The sequence below is a fragment of the Ceratotherium simum genome, chromosome 23 (assembly GCF_057802395.1).
Source record: "Ceratotherium simum simum isolate JZ-2026a chromosome 23, ASM5780239v1, whole genome shotgun sequence".
NCBI lineage: Eukaryota > Metazoa > Chordata > Mammalia > Perissodactyla > Rhinocerotidae > Ceratotherium > Ceratotherium simum.
Window position 1 is genome coordinate 27,020,043 of NC_141922.1, and position 18,613 is coordinate 27,038,655.

Here is an 18,613-nt window from a genome sequence, read left to right on the forward strand (position 1 = left end):
TTCCAATTCATTTTGATACTAAATAGGTTAATATTTTGTTTCAACAGAGAATTCCCTGTATATCACCTGGATCATTTTTTAAAACTGTATAACCAAAGTAAAATTGCAAGATAATTCATATCTAAAAATCTTACTATGAGTAATGAGAAACCGCTGTGAGAAAGCTGGTGTTACGATACAATTTATCTTAGCTGTAGCATGCCACAGAGTGTAGACAGCAGGGCAGTGGATTTTGAGTCATAACACTAATGAAACTAAAATTTAGTGGCTGTTTCTTAGATTCCAGAAAATAAACCAGGCCATTCCACATGAATCTCTTATTCAAGGATCACAACATCCTGGGATTTTGGTAATGTTACCACTTTTTAAAAAAATTTTTTTATGCATGTGGCTTTTCTTGTTTTTGGTTTTTTTTTATGTGTGTGAGGAAGATTGGCCCTGAGCTAACATCCATGCTAATCCTCCTCTTTTTGCTGAGGAAGACCGGCTCTGAGCTAACATCTATTGCCAATCCTCCTCCTTTTTTTTTCCCCAAAGCCCCAGTAGATAGTTGTATGTCATAGCTGCACATCCTTCTAGTTGCTGTATGTGGGACGCGGCCTCAGCATGGCCGGAGAAGTGGTGCATCGGTGTACGCCCGGGGTCCAAACCTGGGCCACCAGTAGCAGAGCGCATGCACTTAAACGCTAAGCCACAGGCCGGCCCCACTTTTATTTTTAAATAAAGCTCTCTCTTTCTTTGTATTTTTTTACTCCCATGTCTGTTTCTCCCATCTCATTATAAGCATTAATATGCTAATAGCCTTTTAATTCAAAACTGTCGTTTTCACATTCATACTTTTATCTAGAGAAAGTTTAAAACATTGTAATCAGCTGATAGGCACATTAAAAATATATATATTTAAAGATCCCTTTGTTTACATTGTTAGAGATAGTATAGACTAGTCATTCGTGATTCTCAAGTCTTCCAGAATTAAAAACATCTCATTGTTAAAAGTTGACAAACATATTTACATAATGAGACAGGTATCATTTTTATCCACCAACATTGATGCTTTAAGGGTTTCCATTACATTAAGCTATAAAATGTCATGTTAATTACCATTAATTAAAAAAAATCCTTAAATGAACAGCCTATTATTTAAAGAGCGTATGCATTGACATTTTAAACGACTTTTTTGTGACTTAAATTTCTATGAATTTTGCATTAATTACCAAATAATTATTTTAACACTTTTCATATTAGTCATTGACATATAGTTATAAGTTAATTATTTAATTCTCCCTGTGACTAGTTACTCATTACAGTCTCAAACATCATTAATGTTTCTGAATCTTTTTAAGGGGAAATGCTTAAAGAATATTTTCATCTAAAAGGGGGCATGAAAAGTGATGGGAGCACTCACTTTAAGTGTGTCATTTTTAAAACATGCAACAGCTGTTGATGAGTGTTTTGCCTTGCGAAGAACAAAATGCTAAAATATGATTGGAGATGGATGTAGGATTAGGGGGCAGGGGAAATATGGGTCATAAATTAGAGACTATTAAATGTAGCATGAAAAAACAAACAACATGTTATGCCATCCTGTCTCATGAGAGAATTTACCGGAACAATGGTCATAAACTAGTCCTGGTTTATGACAAAATATTCACCAGATAACAGTGAAATGTGAAATAGAGGAAATTTTGTGAAATTTTCCTGAAGCTAAATATATTAAAAGGAAATGATTATCCTTTAATCTGAGTTCACATGCATTTTTAAGCACCAAATTTATGGTGGAAAATGTTGATTGTTGTGATGCCATAAAACAAAATACCTACTGAGCAAAATTAATACATTTCAACCCTTTATTAGCCACTCCTTCTCAAATTTTAATTTTTATGAAAAAGGATATCTGAAGGAAATTTAACATTGAGTCGTTCTAGGACTTTCCCCTGTTGTATTTATTTAGTTTTCCCAGTAGGGAAATATTTTTGCTAATCACTGTTGATATTTGCTATAAACGTATCAATAAGTACAGATGGTGGTTCCTCATTACTTTCCTGGCCTTTAATTCAATGACTTTATAATTGTAACACAGTTATTACCAGCCTCAACTACTTAAAACATGTGAGTAAAATCATGTTCTTATCTATTCCAAATATTTGTTAAGAAATTTATATGGGCAATGTGGAAAAACAAAGATGAATTAGATATGCATTCTGCCTTCATGGAAAAATCATTTCTTTTATAGGAAAATCACAGTGGGAAAAGAAATAGATTGGGGTTGGAAGTTATGGGTTTACATCTTTGCTCTACTGCCTACCAGCTGTATGAATTGAAACAATCACTGATCATTTCTGAGCCGTGATTTCTTCAATTCTAAGTCAGGGAAAACAGAGTTATGCTCTGGTATTCTTTTCAAAGGAACATAAAATGTCACTCACTATGCAACTTTATCATACATCAATAAGAAGGAAATATAATTGATAATGTAATAATTTAACAATATACGCAAAATACTAAATTTCACAAATATCTGATTGGTACAAATGACTCTATGGAAACTAACATGCTTATCCATAAAATATTATGCTTTTACAGTACCTAGAAAATACGTTAAGTTCAGGTGAAATACATGTATATTTAAATACTGTAATTTATAAAATATTAAAGATACAAATCATATTAGCTTTACCTGAAAAATGTTTTAAAATTATATAGCTGTATCCTGAAAGATATTTCAAAAAAATGTGCATAAGATATATGGGCTCCCTTTCAATTTTCAGGTTAATAACCTGTTGAAAAATAACTCTTTCCGAACAAGAGTCTCTACATAGACTATCTGAATTTTCTTAACAACTGGAATTCCTTTACATTCTTATGATTCTTGAGAACACTACACCAAGAACACAGTTTTTGGTTTGAAAAAGAAAGTATTCTGACAGTATTCACATTCACCTAGCAACCCAATTCATTAATTTAACAGTTATTTATTGAGGGCCTCTTACACGGTATACATTGCATGAACGTTATAAGCTAGTGAGTTCCAAGCATTGACTTCACAAAGCTAAGTGTCCAAAGGAGAAAGAGAGATGCTTAATAAATAATGACACACATGAATATTAAATTACAAAATGACGTCTTGTGAAGAAAAGTAACTAATGGGGTTAATATCTGAAAGTTTATTTTCAAATCAATCAAGCATTATATTATAGGAGATAGTAAAATGAGTTTCTGCAAATCCTCCTAATGATACAACTATCATGAAAATAAGTTTAAAACATACATTTACTGAAATGAAAAAGAAAACTAAATCTCCAATTATACAACATGCTGATTATTTAAAAATAACTGCAGAAAACTAGTTTCTCATAAAAGGGGAAAAATTCTTTACATTGTACTTCTCTATCATCTTGGATAATTAAATGGTAAAGGTTTTCTAAATATTATCTAAAAATATTGGATTATTTAATGTATCTGAATGAATATAAAAATCTGAGATTGCATCTAAAATAATTTATATGTTTACATGTACATTAATAGTTCAAGTATTTAATATTTTGATTTAATTTACATGCCAAAGATAATGAGAGGATGAACAGAGTGTTCACTAGAAAATGGGACACAATAATAAGTTGTAGTCTTAGACCTGGCTTCATTTTGAACTTGATCAAGTTGTTTAATTTCTCCCAGTCTCTTGTGCCTTCTAATGTGAAGATGAAATTGCATGTTTTACCTATATATAGAGATTTTTTTTAAAGTTATATTCAAATAAATTTTACATCAATAGCCTCTGAATCTATTTGTTTGGTATAATATCAACATGGGTCTCAGTGACTTAGAGTGATCACTAGGTTCCATAAGACTTCCATTTTCATTTATAGAATAAATTAATACTTATTTAGTTTTTTTAAAATGTGTATTCCAAAGCCCAAAAGAGAGCTATGCATTGGTTTTCTATTGCTGCTGCAAAAAATTATCACAAACTTAGTGGTTTAAACAACATAAATTTATTATCTCGCAGTCTGGAGAACTGAAGTCCAAAATGAGTTTAACTTGGCTGAAGTGTCAGCAGGGCTGCGTTCCTTCTAGAGGCTCTAGGGAGAGAATCTGTTCCTTGCCTTTTTCAGCTTGTAGAGGGTGCTTGCCTTTTTTTGGCTTGTGTCCATCTTCCTTCTTCATAGCCAGCAATCTCATCACTCTGACTTCCGTTTGTGTTGTCACATCTCCTACTTTCTTGGACCCTCCTGCCTCCCTCTTACAAAGACCGTTATGATTACTTTGGGTCCATCCAGACAATCTGGGACAATCTCCCATTCTTAACATCCTAACTTAATCACATTTGTAAAGTTCCTTTTGTCATATAAGATGACACATTTAAAAATTCGAGGGATTAAAGCCTGGGCATTTTTGGAGGGCCATCATTCATAACATAACATCAGACATAACGTCATAACAATCTGATTATGAAGTAAACAGGTTTTCAGACTTTTTTGTGTGTTACAAAAGCATTTGTTCTTTTTTTTTTCCTGACAATGTTTCTTATTTTTTGTGAAAAAATACTCTGAGCATTTAAAGTGGAACATGTTTTATTTTTACATCTTTATATCAAGAAGTTGAAAAATATTCAGAAAATTGTTTATTTAACAGGTAGTTACCCAGTGACCCTGCAATTCCACTACTAAATACATTCCCAATATGAATATGTATATATGCTTACAAAACATGTAACAAATTTTTATGGCAATATTATTATGAAAGACACAACTGGAAAAAATTTCACCAACAATAGAATGGGAAAATAAATTGAAGTATATTCATAAAATGAAATCCTAAAGCCATGAAAGTCAAGTCCCATATTCCTGCTACAACAGTACAAATATAATGTTGAGTCAGAGAAGCCAGAGGCCGAATAATTTTATTATATGATTTAATTTATATAAAGTTTTAAAACATGCAAAATTAATTTGTTTTGTTAGAAGTCAGGGGAGGAGTGAGATAGATTTAAATGAGAGGGAGCATAAGCAGACATTCAGTATTGGTTGCAGTGTTTTATTTTTTGAACTGAAATATGTTTAATTAGTGATAATTCAGCAGCATGTACACTTTTGATTTACGTAATCTTCTATATGGATGTTATAGTTCATTATATTATATTCACTATATATATATAGTTTATTACATATAGAACATGTTTATAAAGAAACAAGAAGACCAAGATTGTAAAATTATAAGCTTTTATGTATGTAATAGTATAACCCAAGTATATTCTGGTTATAAGTGATATATCTAAAAAAATAAGGATACCAAAATATTGGAGGTATAAAGATGTTCCAGCCTAATCAGAAAAAATGAAAGTTGTAGATTTATTACTATCAGATAAGATCAAGTCTAAGACCAAATCATCATTAGAAATAGAGTAGCACTTCATAAAGACAAAATGTTCAATTCACCAGGAAATATAATAATTTAGACTTGTATAACCTGATAATAGAGCCCCTAAATATATTTTTAAATGGTCATAACCACAAGGAAAAATATAAAAATCTACAAACATATTGCGAGATTTCAGCAGATCTCTTTCAGAATCTAATAGATCAGATTTTAAAAATACAGTCAACACATAGATCATTTGAACAGGATTAACAAATTTATAATCAAATCAAATCACAGGCTGCACCTAGCCAATGACAAATACTCATTATGGTAGGCAGAAGAACAGTCCCAGAATAACGGTTCCCTCAGAACATGTGAATATGTTACATCAAATAGCAAAAGGAACTTGGCAAATGGAATTAAGATTACAGATGTTACAATAGGAAGCTATCTGAATTATCAATTTGGGAACAATCTAATTACCCGAGCATTTAAAAGCAGAGACCTCTCCCCAGCTGGAGGCAGAAAAGGCAGCAGCAGACAGATGAAGTAGAAGGAGAGACTAGAGAGATTGGAAGAAGGAGGACTTGGACTGCCATTGCTGACTGGGAAGATGAAGGAAGGGGGCCGCAACCAAGGAATGCAGGCAATCTCTAAAAGCTGAGAATAACCCCAAGCCAACAGCCAGCAAGGAAATGGGGACCTGAGTCCTACAACTGCATGGAACTGAATCCTGGCAACAGACTTATGAATTTGGAAGCGGAAGCAGATGAAGCTCGAGAGGTGCCAGAAACGCAGCCCAGCGGACACCATTTCAGCCTTGTGAGACTCCAAGCAGACAATCAGCTGAGCTACACTCTGCCTAGACCTATAGAATTGTGAGATAACAATAGGTGTTGTTTAGGTTTGTGGTAAACTGGATTAGGAATAGGAAAATATAAGCTTATTCTTTATAAGAAAACCAAGCACATAAAAAATTTACAATATCTGACCCATAAAGCAAATCTCAATGAATTTCAAAGGATTAAATTCATACAGATAATGTTACCTGACTGTAATGCAAATGAAATATACATTGGTAACAAAATATAACTAAAGCAACCCATATGTTTGTAATTTAAGACAGAGGCTTCTAACATGGGCCAAAGAGGAAATCACAAAGGAATTTAGAAAACAGTTTGAATAGGTCACTTGCGGGATGTAGCTTATGCAGCAAAAGGAGGAAAATTTGAAGCTTTAAATGCTTATATATTCTAGAGAAACTGCTACATAAGTACATAAGAATGGACTTTTAAGAACGTTGATGAAAATGCACTAGACAAATTATAAACAAGCTACAAGTCTATCAACAGTAGGATGAATAAAATAAGTGTTGTATATTCATTGCAATGGATTTCTATACAGCAGTGGGTCTCAAAATGTGAACCATGGATCATTGAAGGTCTTGAGACATTTTCAAGGAGTCTACAAGGTCAAAACTATTTCCATAATAATACTGAGACAATATTCACCCTTTTCACTGTGTTGACATTTGCCCTCATGGTACAAAAGTAATGGTGGGTAAAACTGCTGGTGCATTAAAACATCTCAATTAGTGACCTCAAACTGTACTGGTAGTCATTAGTCATTGTATTCTTTATTGCCCCACACTTACAGTGCAAAAAAAAAACCAAACCAAAATCCAATTGTACTTAAGAATGTTCTTATTGAAGCTACAAATAATTATTTATTTCATTAAATGTCCACCCTGTAGTATCCCTCTTTTTAATAAGTGTGACAAAATGGAAAGTATGCCAAAAAAACCCTTCTTATACCTACCAAAATATGATGGTTGTCTCAAGGAAAAACAGTTATATAACTGAGTGGTCAGCTAAGCTTTTTTCATGGAACAACATTTTTATTTGAAAGAATGACTAATACATAAACTATGGTTAGTTACACTTGGGTATTTGGTATTTACTTTCTCACACGCACACACACACACAAAAGAACCTGAGCTGTTACTTCAAGGAAAACAACTGGCAGGACTTGTTGTCTATGACGAAATCTGAGTTTTCAAGTAAAATATTAGAATTTTGGAAAAATTTAATCCACCACTGTAAGCTTTAGAGTGTCTCCGAATACAAAGATATTTCTGATGAGATCAGTAGCAATAAAAATAAATGTAATTCTTTGATACTTATTTATAATGAAATGTATCAACATTTGAAAGATCTCTCTAACTCAATGAACCAATATATTTCAAATGACCAATGCATGATGTTAAAAAAAAAAAGCATGAGTAAAAATAATCTATTATATGGGCAAGGTGAACCAATGGATTTTAATGTTGAGTATAACAAATTAATTGATATGGTTTGAATTCAGCATTGCAGCTAACTTGTCAAGTTTTTGTGTAGTATCAAAAAAGAATACCCGCTTTTATTTGCAAAAGCTAGGGAATACTCTTTCCTTTTCCAACTAGGTATCTAAATGAGGCCAGGATTCTTCATATCCATCAAACAAAATAACCTATTGCAAAATATTGCATAAAGAAACAGATATGAGAATCCCGCTGCTTTCTACTAATAGCCCAGACTTTAGATTTGCAAAAATAGAATACAATGCATTCTTCTCTTTTTCTTGGAAAAGATAGTTATTTCATATTAAAATATTATTTATATCAACATGCAACATGCTTATTCTGGTTATTTTAAAATTAAGTAATAAATTCACACAAAATTTTTTCTCAGTTTTAATTTAAACAAGGTAAATATTGGTAGATCTAGCCCACAAAATTTTTGGGGGGTTCTCAATAAATTTTTAGAGTATAAGCAGACCTGAGACAAACTTGAGAACCACCGCTATGCAGCAATAAAAATATGTGGTAATTTAAGCATAGATTAATCCTACATATATAATGTTGGGCAAAAAATGGTAAGTATATAAAGAAAGACAGTATAATTCCGTTGCATAAAATTCTTAATTCTTTTCCTTACATTAATAATAAGAAATGAAAAAATATAAAAGGCAATTCATAGAAAAATAAAAAACTATCTTCATTAGTTTTAGAAAAATTTTATCCCATGAATGTGCTTTTTCTTATTTTTAATTTTTCTTTTCTAGTTTAGAAAAAAAGGCAATTGTAAGTCACCTTTTGTATAATCAAGCTTGTAACTGTATGCAATAAATTATTAGCAAAATAACTAATAAATTATGGGTAAAAATATCAGAAAAATATTTCTTATGTAAACATATGAAATATTAACCAAAAAGTAATTTGCAACTATTAATTTTAATAGAACTTGAACTTTAGAATCTGATAAAACAAAATCACTTCTCATTTGTAGACATTTCAGTTTCAAGATATCATATTTAGATCACATCTCGTCCTTTAATATTAAATCTCGCTAAATACTTTCCACTCTTTATATATATCCTAAACTCTCAGGAAAATAATTTATTTGACAAAAATGTCATTGAAGTGTCCAGCTGTTAAAATCAATGGCATAAAACACACACAAGCACATACTCTCACAACTCATTTCCCCAAGTTTGAATTAATCAATATTTTCATATAGATGATATATGTGATAGATATGATAAACAGTAATGCGAGCAGTACACACGCACGTACATAAATGTATATTTATACTTACAGTAATTGCTTTTGATGAGTGACTTCTAATCAACATGTTATAAATACATTCATATACACACGTACACAAAGACACACACACAAGCACACTTACAGAAAGCTTGGAGATTGATAAAATGACTTTTAACGCTCTTTCAACTCTATTAGGTAAAATGTCTATAACTCTAACAATTAATTCCATTTATGTTTTTAGGTTAACAGGATTCCATCTGCCACCGCCAGTGACAAGTACCAAATCTGTGTTCTCACTACGTTTGACCAGTGATTTTGCAGTTAGTGCTCATGGGTTTAAAGTGTACTATGAAGGTAAGTGATGGCAATATAAAAAGATCTCTGCCCAGTTTAATGTATTCAAACCAAAATCCTGCAGGGTGAAAATGGAACAAGAATCACCAGCAAGGAAAACAGAGTTCATCTTGTTATATCAAATCCTGTCCCGAGATTCATTTTCTTAATAATCTTTAGTATATGATAAAATGCTAGAATTAGTATGCTTTAATGTTTCATTACAGTGTGCCTAGAGCGAGGAAAATCTTTCCCTTAAATCTTCTCAGGAGCTGAGACCATGAAATCACTATAGGGTTAGTGATTTAGTTTAGTTAGTGATATAGGTTAATAAAAGGGAACCAAATGGAGAGCAACAGGAAACTAGGCCTGATTTGAGATTCAGGCATCTCAGACTCCACCCTATTCTCTTCTGTGCTTTGCCTCTCTGCCAGAAAATAAGCTGGTAATCTGTCTTCTCCGTAAATTCAAGTCAAGAGAAAAAGTCCATTAAGAGACAAGAGTTGACATCTTCCATTCTAAATCAGTCTTTCCAGTTCCACAGATCCATAATCCCTTTACCACAAAGACAAAAACTAAGAAGCTCTTGAAACTGAAGCTTTTTGGGTGGCCCAGTGGCGCAAGCCGTTAAGTGCGTGCACTCCGCTGTGGCGGCCCAGGGTTCGCTGGTTAGGGTCCCGGGCGTGCACCAATGCACTGCTTGGCATGCCATGTTGTGGCGGTGTCCCATATAAAGTGGAGGAAGATGGGCATGGATGTTAGCCCAGGGCCAGTCTTCCTCAGCAAGAAAAAAAAAAAAGAGGAGGATTGGCAGATGTTAGCACGTGGCTGATCTCCTCACACAAAAAAATCAAAAACAAAAACTGAAGATTTTTATCATCTGGAAGTTTGGCACAAAGTCTCTTGGCATCAAAACCTGACCTGAACTGATTGGAGGCCATTTATAATCTTTTTTTATCCCACGTAGTGTGGGTACTCGTGTTTCACTGTGCAAATGTTGTTCGATAATTGGGTGGTACCACAGGCTCTGCTGATGGTGTTAAAAATGTTCAGAATCTGCATGTTTTCCTTGTGTAAAATGTGAAAAAATTCTGAGAGCAAAACCAATCTATTCCGAAGGGTTTCAGACAGAGGTCATGGACTTGTAATTTCTTCTCTATATGATTTGACAATAAAATTCACCTAGTTTAGGGAAGAGCCCCTCCTTTACCCATGGGAATAGCAGACCAGATTTCAACTCACCTCCCCAGAGCCATATTACCAGAATGCATCACACCAGCTCTAATATCATCATAAGAGATACACAAATACAGTAGCAGGGCCGTTACTTTCTAATGCACGTAATGATTCGAAATATGATATGTTTAAAGAGCACACTAGAAAACAATCATATAAAATAGAGTTGCTATAGTATAAAGGGTGACAGTTTGCGTATGGGGAAAGTTTTAAACTAAACATTTCATCTAATGCTGTCTTTCTCACTAGAAAAAATACCCTCTAGCAAACAATTGAGTAAAAATATTTTCTCTTTTTTATATCCTAAATAATACCATATTGCAGCATTTTGAACACTATTTTCTACCTAATTAATTTCTGAACTGTCTTTTGTCTAGTAGAGGAGGATGCATTCCAAGACTTATTTTCCTCCGTTGTGATAGTAATATTCACTATTTTTGGAAGGTACTTTCACAATAGTTGAGTATTTTTATCTTGACAACTTAATTCATAGTTTAAAACACTATAAACACAAAGGTTTAATTTTAAGTGTAATTTTGGCAATATTGAAGGAGTTAGTAATACAATAATTTTCCATTAAAGGCTCCTTAATAGAAAACCTGTACTCAGTTCTTCAACATATAAAGATATTTTGGTTAGTTTATTCTTTCAGTAAGTATTAAGTATACTGAAATTGTAGTAACTTGGAAGATGAATTCTGATGTTGCCATGTTTTCTGGTTTGACTGTCAAGTTTCATGAAATATACTCAAAAATATTTTCGTAGCTCTACATTGTTTCTTTGTATGCAACATTAAATCTCTATCTTTTTCTGCTTCAGTGAAAATGGATTCATGTATCTTCATGACATTTAAACGTATGATTGGGAGGCCCTGACTTAAAATATAAGGTACTAGGCATCCAGGTAGTAGTGAGAGATTGGCTATGATGCTGTAGAACATCTTCAGGTATTGATTTGTGATGGTATCTTTCACCACATGTATTAATTTTCTATTGCTACCGTAACTAATGACCACGAATTTAGCAGCTTAAAACAACAAAAATATATGATCTCACAGTTTCTGTAGCTTAGAAGTGTTGGTGGTCTCTGCTAGTTTCTCTGCTCAAGGTCTTACAAGACTGAAATAAAAATGTCAGTTGGTTGGGATCTTATCAGAAGGCTCTAAAAGGAATCTACTGCCCACAGTTCTTAGAGGCCTCTCTCTCTTCCTTGTACATCTGAGAACCAGCAACTGGTGCATCGAATCCTCATCCTTGAAATCTCTCTGACTTCTCCTTCTGATGCATCTCTCTACTACTTTCTTCCCCCACACATCTCTGACTTCAGCTGGAGAAGTTGCTTGACTTTTAAGGGCCTATGTGATTAGACTCTACCCCACCTAAATAAGTAATCTCCCTATGTTAAAATCTTTAAACTTAATTACATCTCCAAAGTCCTTTTTGCCATGTAACATGACATAGTCACAGGCTCCAGAGATATTTTTTTGGGGGGGCTTCATTTGTCCTACCACACCATGTGCAACAATATATAAAATTTTATAGAGTGAGTAGCTACAAGCATTTTTTTATTTAACCATGGTCAGTGATACTATCAAGGCTAACTGGTGTATTGTGAAGTCCAGAAAATTCAATTTGAGATTTCAAAGCCCGTCCTACCTCCCTGCATTCTGGATCTATGTTATTGTTCCACAATTATCTCAAACTACATGTCTGGACCCTACCCATGGTACAATAAAATTAATATACTAATCTGGTTGTTTCCTCTAAATTTATACCTGCATGTGTTTTTTTGTTCAAGATGATTATAATGTCTGAATCTCATTTATTTTCATTTCATCTCCCTCTATATAATCATTCACTAAATTTTTCTTCATCTTTTCAAGTTTCTAAGACTTTGTCCTTGTAAAAAGAATTTATGAGATTTCTATTTATTAGTGATATTTGTGCATTTATCTTTGTTTCTCCAACTGCCAACATTGGACCACATGCATCAGAATCATCAGGAGAATTTGTTAAAATGTAGACTTCTTGGCCCCAGTTACATATCCTGAATCAGACTCGGGAGTAACGCCCTAAAATATACATTGCAATTCTAATTGTAAATCCAATGTAGAATAAATAATTGATAAATGTAAGTCAGTCTGTGATCTTCAGAGAACTTCTCTGTTGTTAGCAAACTTCTATTGCCCTACTTCAGCCCATTTACTTTAAAACTGGAAGTGATGTCCTTGTTTCATAAATTTTATTGAGTTTAAGAGCTTTTAACCATTTATTGAAAACACTTCTCTTTTAGATTTCTTGAAGTTGAAGCTATGAGTTGTTAAATTTCTGTGGAAAAGCTTCCCCATTAGTATCTAGCTGCCTATATCTTTCTTTTTCCTCATTATCGTCTACCGTATGCTTGAACTTCTTGTCACTATTTCCCAAAGTTTGTTTCACAGAACTTTGGTTTCATATGTCTGTTAATGTTAAAATAAATGAGTAAAATATTGTTCTGTGAAACAATAAATTTGAGAAACACTAATGTCTACTAAGTTGCATAGTCACAGAACCATTTTTCAAAATTTGATCAGGGTAAAACTAGTAAGAGATACAGTGGGAAATGCTCTTATGTCGTTCTAGATCTGCCAAACAGAATTCAGAATATATTCTAGTTTCTGATAAAATTTATTTTGTATACTGGAGTCCTTTTATATTTTACTTTCAAAGATGTATAATCATTCTTTATAGGTGAAAGAGCATATGGTTATATACCATGAAATATCTTACCATTTTAGAACCACTTATTGTGGAAACAAAGTAATACAATCCAAGCATATAGTGGATTATACACATACTATGTGTAATTGTTACATATTATTATATATATTATACGAAGTGGTTACTTTAATGTCTGGAATAATCTCAATGGATAATTTCAGCATATATCAGTGAACCAATTCAATTATAAGAAACAGACATAAAAATAAGAATATAGTCTTGAAAATCACTTTAAACACAAGGTAGTTATTATGCTATAATGACTGTTGATGTGTATGACTAAGTAATTAAGAAATTATAGGGATAAAAGGCTGACTTTTAGTAAATATGCTGTTAAATCATTTTCACATTTTGATTCAGAAATATAAAAATATGGCTAATAACACAACTACTAGGTAATATTTATTGAGTGATTTCTTTGTGCCAATCACAGTGCTAAACATTTTACACAGATTTTCCACCCTAGAACATTATATGAAAAATTATAATGAGCAAGAATTTAACAAAACACTAACCTTAATGTAAAAATTTGTTTAAATTCCCTACAGATGTAAACTGTACACATTTTGGAGACTTATTTTATATCTAACTATAAACTATAATTCCATTTATAGTTAAATGAATATGATAACTGATATACAGGATATCTAATAATTTCATCAGTGATGAGAAAAATTTAATACATCTCCCAATTTCAAAGAATTAAAACTCAAGTGAATGTGTTAAAAGGCAGACATGGGCTGCGTTTAACCACTTAGAATCTGTGGTATTCACAGATATTGACATTAAATAAATAAGGATTACAATTCGGGGCCTTTCTTTTGAGAAAAGTCATAAATGATACATAAAATTATTTTACTCTTTATGGATGTTTTCTTTGCTCAAAAATCTTTACTTTCTAAGGTTGGCCTGGTGGTGTAGTGGTTAAGTCTGTGCACTCCGCATCAGCAGGCTGGGGTTCACAGGTTCAGATCCCGGGTACAGACCTACACACAGCTCATCAAGCCGTGATGTGGCGGCGTCCCAAATACAAAAATAGAGGAAGATGGGCACAGATGTTATCTCAGGGACAATCTTCCTCGCCAAGAAAAAAAAATCTTTACTTTCTTGAAGTAAATAGTTTCTTTATGAGGCATTTTAAAAATACAAAATTGCTCATAGAGCATAAAAAGAAAAACAAGTTGAAAAAGAAAAATTGCTAAAGTCAATGATATATGACCTACTTAATCTTTGTGCATCATATGGAAAAGATGGGATGGCATTCAAGATCGTATTTTATTCTCCAGAAATAGAATGATTAAACTTAGTACGTAATCTCATTTCACATTGAATTTATTTCTTTTATATATGTTGTTAAATGTGTCATATCCGTCAACTGCTATAATTTATCATTTTGATATGAGTGCTAAAATGAAGTTTAATTGAGACAGCGATTAATTTAAGATTCTAATTATATGTCAAAGATTTTTGTTTGTTTGTTTCGTACATTCAAAGGCCATACATTGTGATAAGTTGTTATAATTGATAGTACACAACTAGTGGTTTAAAAGATGAGCTTGATTAAAAAATACTATAAGCTTAATTAAAAAATTAATTTGTGAATTTATCTTGATTCCCCCCTACCAAAATGTAGCAAGTTAGAAAAATATAATTTTATGTTTATTATTTGATTATAAGTATGATGGCATATCACAGAAAATTAAATTTGAAGCGATTTCTTCCTTATAAAAATAATTATGCTCTTTAATAGGACACCATTTAGTATCATAACAAATAAACATAGATAAAATGTACAAATCAAATATTTCAACAGAAATAAACAGCATCAATCATTTTGATTCAATGGATATACATACTGTATCAGATAAAATTATTTTTCTGTGTGGAGAAATAATTACATCATCAAATCCCGTTTTCAGCACTTGTTAAACAATCCTCAGCCTTAAGATGGATTTTTAGTAATTTTTGCCGTGCCACATAGGGCAACATAGTTTACAAAACGCACTCAATATTCCAATAAAAATTATACTTTTCATAGATAGTGTGATATGTAATATTGCCTAGAATATTATTTAGATTTTGTATACTCTTTTAGTTATATTTTTTAAAAGTGAAACTGTAATGCTGATGAACGTGGGAAGCTGTTTTTCATTTGGTCGTAAGTGGGGGGAGTATAATCTTAGTTCCTGCAAAGTGATAAGAGGCTCAAGCAGATGGGAAGCAGATGATGAAAAATCAAAAAGAATGCGAGAAGATAATCTGAAGCAATATTAATTAATAACACTCTTTACACAACACGTTGATGCTTCTTCTTGTAACGAAATGTGAATTGACCTCAGGGCATTGGTTGTGGGACTTTTAGTATTATTCAGGTAACTAAATGTTCATTAGTTATTGCTCTCTTTATCTAATTATTAGGTTAATGAAAACATTTCCAAATATGTAGTTAAAATAATTTAATTCTTCTAAGTAGTTTTCTTTATATTCATTTGCATTTATAATAATTTCTTTGGTTATCCGTCATCTTTGAATGCACTTATCAGTACCTTTGCTTCTTTCACTGTGCTTCTAGTTGAAGACTATTTCTCATTTTACAAACAGCTCTCTGACAGTGTGCTCTTTTGGTCATAACTGTGAAGCACTAGTCATCACTCACTATGCTTCATAGAGTATTTCATTATGCCTTTCCATACAGATATATCATCACATTTATGTCTCATAGTGATATTTAAAGGAATTTTTTCCATAAAATGATCATTACCACCTGTATTGGTTTTATATTGCTGCATAACACATTGCCACCATTGGGCAGACTAACACAACACAAATTATAATCTCATAGTTCTATAGGCCAGAAATCTGGCAGGGGTCAGATGAGTTCTCAGCTCAGAGCTCACAAGGCTGCAGTCAAGGTGTTGGCTAGCACTGTGACTACACCTAGGGCCAGGGTCCTATTCCAAGCATACAGGTTGCTGGTAGAATTTACTTCCTTGCGGCAATATGACTGAGGTCCCTCTTTTCCTGCCAGGTATTGACCGTGGACTTTTTTATAGGCTGTCTGTGGTTCCTTACCATTCCTATCCCCACTGTACAAAGGCTGCTCACAACCTGGCTTTCTTCCAGCTCAGCTAGAGCACTCTTTCTGACTTTATCTCCCTTTCCTTTTGGCTAGTAAGGAGTCCTACATAGCATAACATTATCACAGGAGGGACTAGCCCATTACCATTGCCATACAGTGTAATCTAGTGAAGGGGGAAACTATCCCATTATATCCATAGGTTCCACTTGCACTCATGGACAGGGGATGGAAATCTTGCAGCCAATCTTAGAATTGTGCCTAGCACATCATGTTGAGCGACTCATTTAGGTGATAGGTCAAAATGGGATAGAAAATACAAGACTAAAAATAACGAAAGATGTAGTTTGTTATTAATCAGCCTAAGTGGATCCATTTTTACCTAAAAAGAGATATAGTTAATGTATTCTTTACATTTTTTTCTTCTTACTTTGGTAAATTGCTTTCTTTTAGGTTAGTAAATAGCAAATCTTTATATTCTATTGCATAGGTTAGATACAATTTACTTATAATCTTATAGTGCACTTCAGATTTTTATTTTTCAAGATGACCACTTTTTAATATGAATGTGTTTTTTAATATAGCATGTCTTTCTTCTTAGTGAAAAATATAGGATAGTGTGAAAATTTTTAAAATACTGGACATGGTGTTAAAAGATCTAATATTTAATGCTAACTTTATCAGTCAGATGCTGTGAGGCTCAGTTCTTCATAATGTAAAATGAATAATATAATACTGATTCTACAAAGTTGTTTTGAAGATCAAGGTAGTTAATAATGTAACATCCACAGAGCAGTGCCTGATATGTAACATTCAAAACATGTTAGCTAGTATCTTTGTTGTTCCACCATATATAGTCAATATTACATATTGTTAATAATGATATATATCTAATATTGCATATTGAATATATAATATTCAATATTATATATTGATATATATCAATATATCCAGTGATATATTGATATATATCAATATTATATATTCAATATATATATTATATATATCAATATGTATATATATCAATATTATATATTCAATATACATATATCTATATATCCATATATCTTATAATGTTTGGTCATGTCATATAAACTCTTTGAGTTTCCATTTTCTTAAAAGGAATGCTATACCCAGCCATTTGTTTTATCTTTCTTAGAGTGTTGTTCAAATAAGAAAATGGATATGACAATCTACCCAAGTGTTATTTGGGCTAAATAAGTTATGGAGAAGCACCCTTAGCCAGGGTTTCCCCAGAATCATAGTGCTGCCAGTGGGGTAATCCACTTTCAGCTTGAACCAAGGAAAGAAATGACACTTTTCACACATGTGCAATGTTCTTCCAGTGACAAAGGTCAAAACCCTGACAGAGGCTAAGAGAAGTAATCTGCTCAAAAGGTACAGCTCTGAGCTAACAGGTAGCGCTAGAGACAAAACTGGAGCATGGCAAGGCAGTTGTTCTGATTGACTTGAAAACAAGGCACAATGGGAGAATGCCAAGTCTTATGTAGAAATTAATTGAATAAGACTTGTTAAATAAATACTGTCCTTTAAGTAAGAGTATAAACAAAAATTCATAAGACCTTTATGGATAATTATAAGAGCCTTGAAGCAAAGAACAAACATCTTGGTACAGACATTGTGGCTAGAAGAGATGATACCAAGAATCAAAAGTAACAATATGTGCCAGACTATAACAGAGTGTTCTCTTTGTCATTTTGATTAATTATAGTTATTTTCTCCTAGTGACAACAGAATAACAGAAACTACTGACCCATCTGTAAAAACTTTTTAGTTCTGTGTGTCTACATATTTTCAAGAACTGCGAAGATTCTGAGACTTTGCCACGCTGGAAAATTAACAAGTTAGCCTGCCATAGTTTCATGGATACTGGCAGAAGACACAAAACAGTTACTGAGTCAGGGAAAAGGACTTTATTACATACAGAGATAGAAATAAGCAGAGTATCAGCAATTGTTCAGGTTCCCAATGCCTCAATTCTCAGAGGGCAATAAGAAGAGGGCCAGATGGCACCCACAGAGTGGGTTGTGCTACAGAAAACGAACTCTGCTCTTAGGGAGCTGGGATCTTTTATAACAGATAGTAAGTAGACAGGCTCTTTGCTCTGGAGGGAGATAATATTTTCATATTGTTGCTGAACAAAGAGAGTGAGCATCTCTGCTTAGAAGATACGGAAAACATGAGAGGCATATGGAGAATTGTTTCCCAACACATGTGTATACTCTTCTACCACTACAGCAT

The 18,613-nt window shown here is 32.8% G+C and overlaps 1 protein-coding gene across 4 annotated transcripts in view; it reads left to right on the forward strand.

The window, feature by feature from the left end:
• Positions 1-18,613, forward strand: part of CSMD3 (CUB and Sushi multiple domains 3) — a 1,195,693-nt gene that overhangs the window by 157,833 nt on the left and 1,019,247 nt on the right. For all 4 annotated transcript variants that reach the window (XM_004431279.3, XM_087447535.1, XM_004431280.3 and 1 more), the window contains exon 3: positions 9,189-9,301. In XM_004431279.3, coding sequence (XP_004431336.2) covers positions 9,189-9,301 — 113 coding nt within the window. The remainder of the gene's footprint in view (positions 1-9,188; positions 9,302-18,613) is intronic.